At 21.5% G+C, this 2,196-nt stretch overlaps 1 protein-coding gene across 1 annotated transcript; it reads right to left on the minus strand.

Moving 5' to 3' along the window:
* Positions 1-50: 50 nt before the first annotated feature.
* On the minus strand, positions 51-2,022 carry PRSY57_1109700 (hypothetical protein; the record flags this gene model as incomplete). The annotated part of the gene is made up of 2 exons (XM_012908062.2): positions 51-168; positions 356-2,022. The coding sequence occupies 2 exons, from the start codon at positions 2,020-2,022 to the stop codon at positions 51-53; spliced, it is 1,785 nt and encodes a 594-aa protein (XP_012763516.2).
* Positions 2,023-2,196: the final 174 nt, after the last annotated feature.

Genomic DNA, 2,196 nt, shown 5'->3' on the forward strand with positions numbered 1-2,196 from the left:
TTTTTTTTTTTTTTTTTTTTTTTTTTTTTTTTTTTTTGTATAAAAATGTTCTAAAAATTCAAACGTTCAGCCAAATTCTTATTTTTCTCATGTTCTTCTTTAAGCTCTTCTATCCTGGACAATATGATTTGCTCTCTTTCTTTAGGAACACAATTTAACCTTTGATAGCTGTAGTATATGTGAGATCAAAATAAAATAATATATATCACTATATGCATTTCATTTATTTTACATGTATAAAAAACACAATAATGAATATTACACACTATATATTATATTATATTATAATTATAATATATATATTCAGATATATAAAAACATTTACATATTATGTACCTATTTTTTCCTTTCTTACCTCACGTCCTGGGATAAACGATCAATTAATTGTTTATAATTATTGTATTCATCAGAATCATATTTTATATAATTAAATTTCATTAGAAAATTTCGAAATATATTCTTTGCTTCCTTTATTTTATATTCTCTCCATTTATTATAATTTTCTTCTAGATGACATTTATTAATATCTTTAAACATTTTGTTATTTTTATCTATCATAAGAATTATTTCATCAAGTGTGTTGTTAATACAATTAATAGACAACTCTGATAATAATTTATGAAAGCTTATTTTTTTTGAATCTATATAATTATTTATAAATTCTTTGTATAATACAAATTTTTCATTATCATTTAAAGTGATATTTTTATATCTTTCATCATTTAAAATATCACGTGGTAACAAACAAATATCTTCAAAGGTATTTTTATTATCTATAGAATTATATCCTGCTTTCAAAAGCTCTTCATCTACTTTAGGACATTTTAATTTTTCATGTAATATAGTTATAAACAAATTTTTTTCACTTTTTTTTTCTTTTTGATAATCCTCAAATTCTTTTTTTGAATATTTCCTACGATCATCATAATGATACTCAGCTTTATCATTTTCATAACCTTCATAATCTTTTTCCTCTCTTCCACTTTTATATTTCCTTTTTCTTTTTTTGATTTCTCTCAACAGATTTTCACTTACTTGTTCAAATATTTGATTTTTTCTTTTATAAGATAAAATATCATATTTTTCTTTTTTCATTAGATGATTTTTAATTTTTATCCATTCTTTTGGATTTTCATTTTGCAAATAATTAATTAGAGCATCTTCATATTTATCTTCAACTTTTTTTTCTGTCTCTTTGGTTTTTTTTTCTAAGAAATTTTTTAATAATTTATTTCGTGTGTTTACCCAGTTATTTGTTTTATTACCATCATATGCTTTATGTTTTTGTAAAACCTTTATAGCATCATGTTCATTAAATGGATAATAAAAATGTTCTTCTTTTTTCTTTAATAAGCTTTGAAAATTTTCGATTAATATTTTCAATTCATCTTTTTTATCTTCATTTATTTCTTTAATTAATTTATTAAAATATTCTTTTCTCATTTCTTTTGGTACATTTAAATATCTACTATCATATAAAATAGTAGCTAGAACATTTTCATATTTAGAAAATTCATTAATCTCTTTTTCTATTAAAAGCTCTTTATATGCTTTTAAAATATTATCCATATCTTCATTTTTATTATCACAATTATAATCATTCTCTTCGTAGCTTTTTATATCATTTGATTCTTCTTTGTTTTGTTTGTCTAATAATTCTTGAACTTCTTCAGGACATATCCATGTTTTCTCATTACTTTTCTTATTATAAAAAAATTTATAATTTTTGCTTGTTTCAACAATAAACCAGCTCTTACTATCCTCTACATATTCCCAGCTGTATGGAACCCCAACATAATATTCTTGAATATCCTTTGATAAATTATCATATTTGTTAAAATCCAAATGTTCTTTGGAATTATCAGTTTGTTCTTTACACAGAAGGCTGTTATTATCTACACCTTCTTGATCATTACTAAAATTCGTTTGGTTATCACTTATATATTCTTTGCCAACATTTTTGTTCTCTTCATGACCACTTTCTTTTTTCTTATCATCTTCAATTTTATTATCGCTTTGCATATTTATACTCAACTTTCTGTTATTCCAACTTTTTTTTTATATCACCAGATTTTATTTTATTTACAAAATAAATTACTCTTATATTGAATATAGTGTGCAAAAAAAAAAAAGAAATAGCTATTTGAATATTTAAATTTTTATTTTTTTTCTTCCTGACTCGTTCATAATTTAAAA

The sequence above is a fragment of the Plasmodium reichenowi genome, chromosome 11 (assembly GCF_001601855.1).
Source record: "Plasmodium reichenowi strain SY57 chromosome 11, whole genome shotgun sequence".
In the NCBI taxonomy this organism is placed as follows: Eukaryota; Apicomplexa; class Aconoidasida; order Haemosporida; family Plasmodiidae; genus Plasmodium; species Plasmodium reichenowi.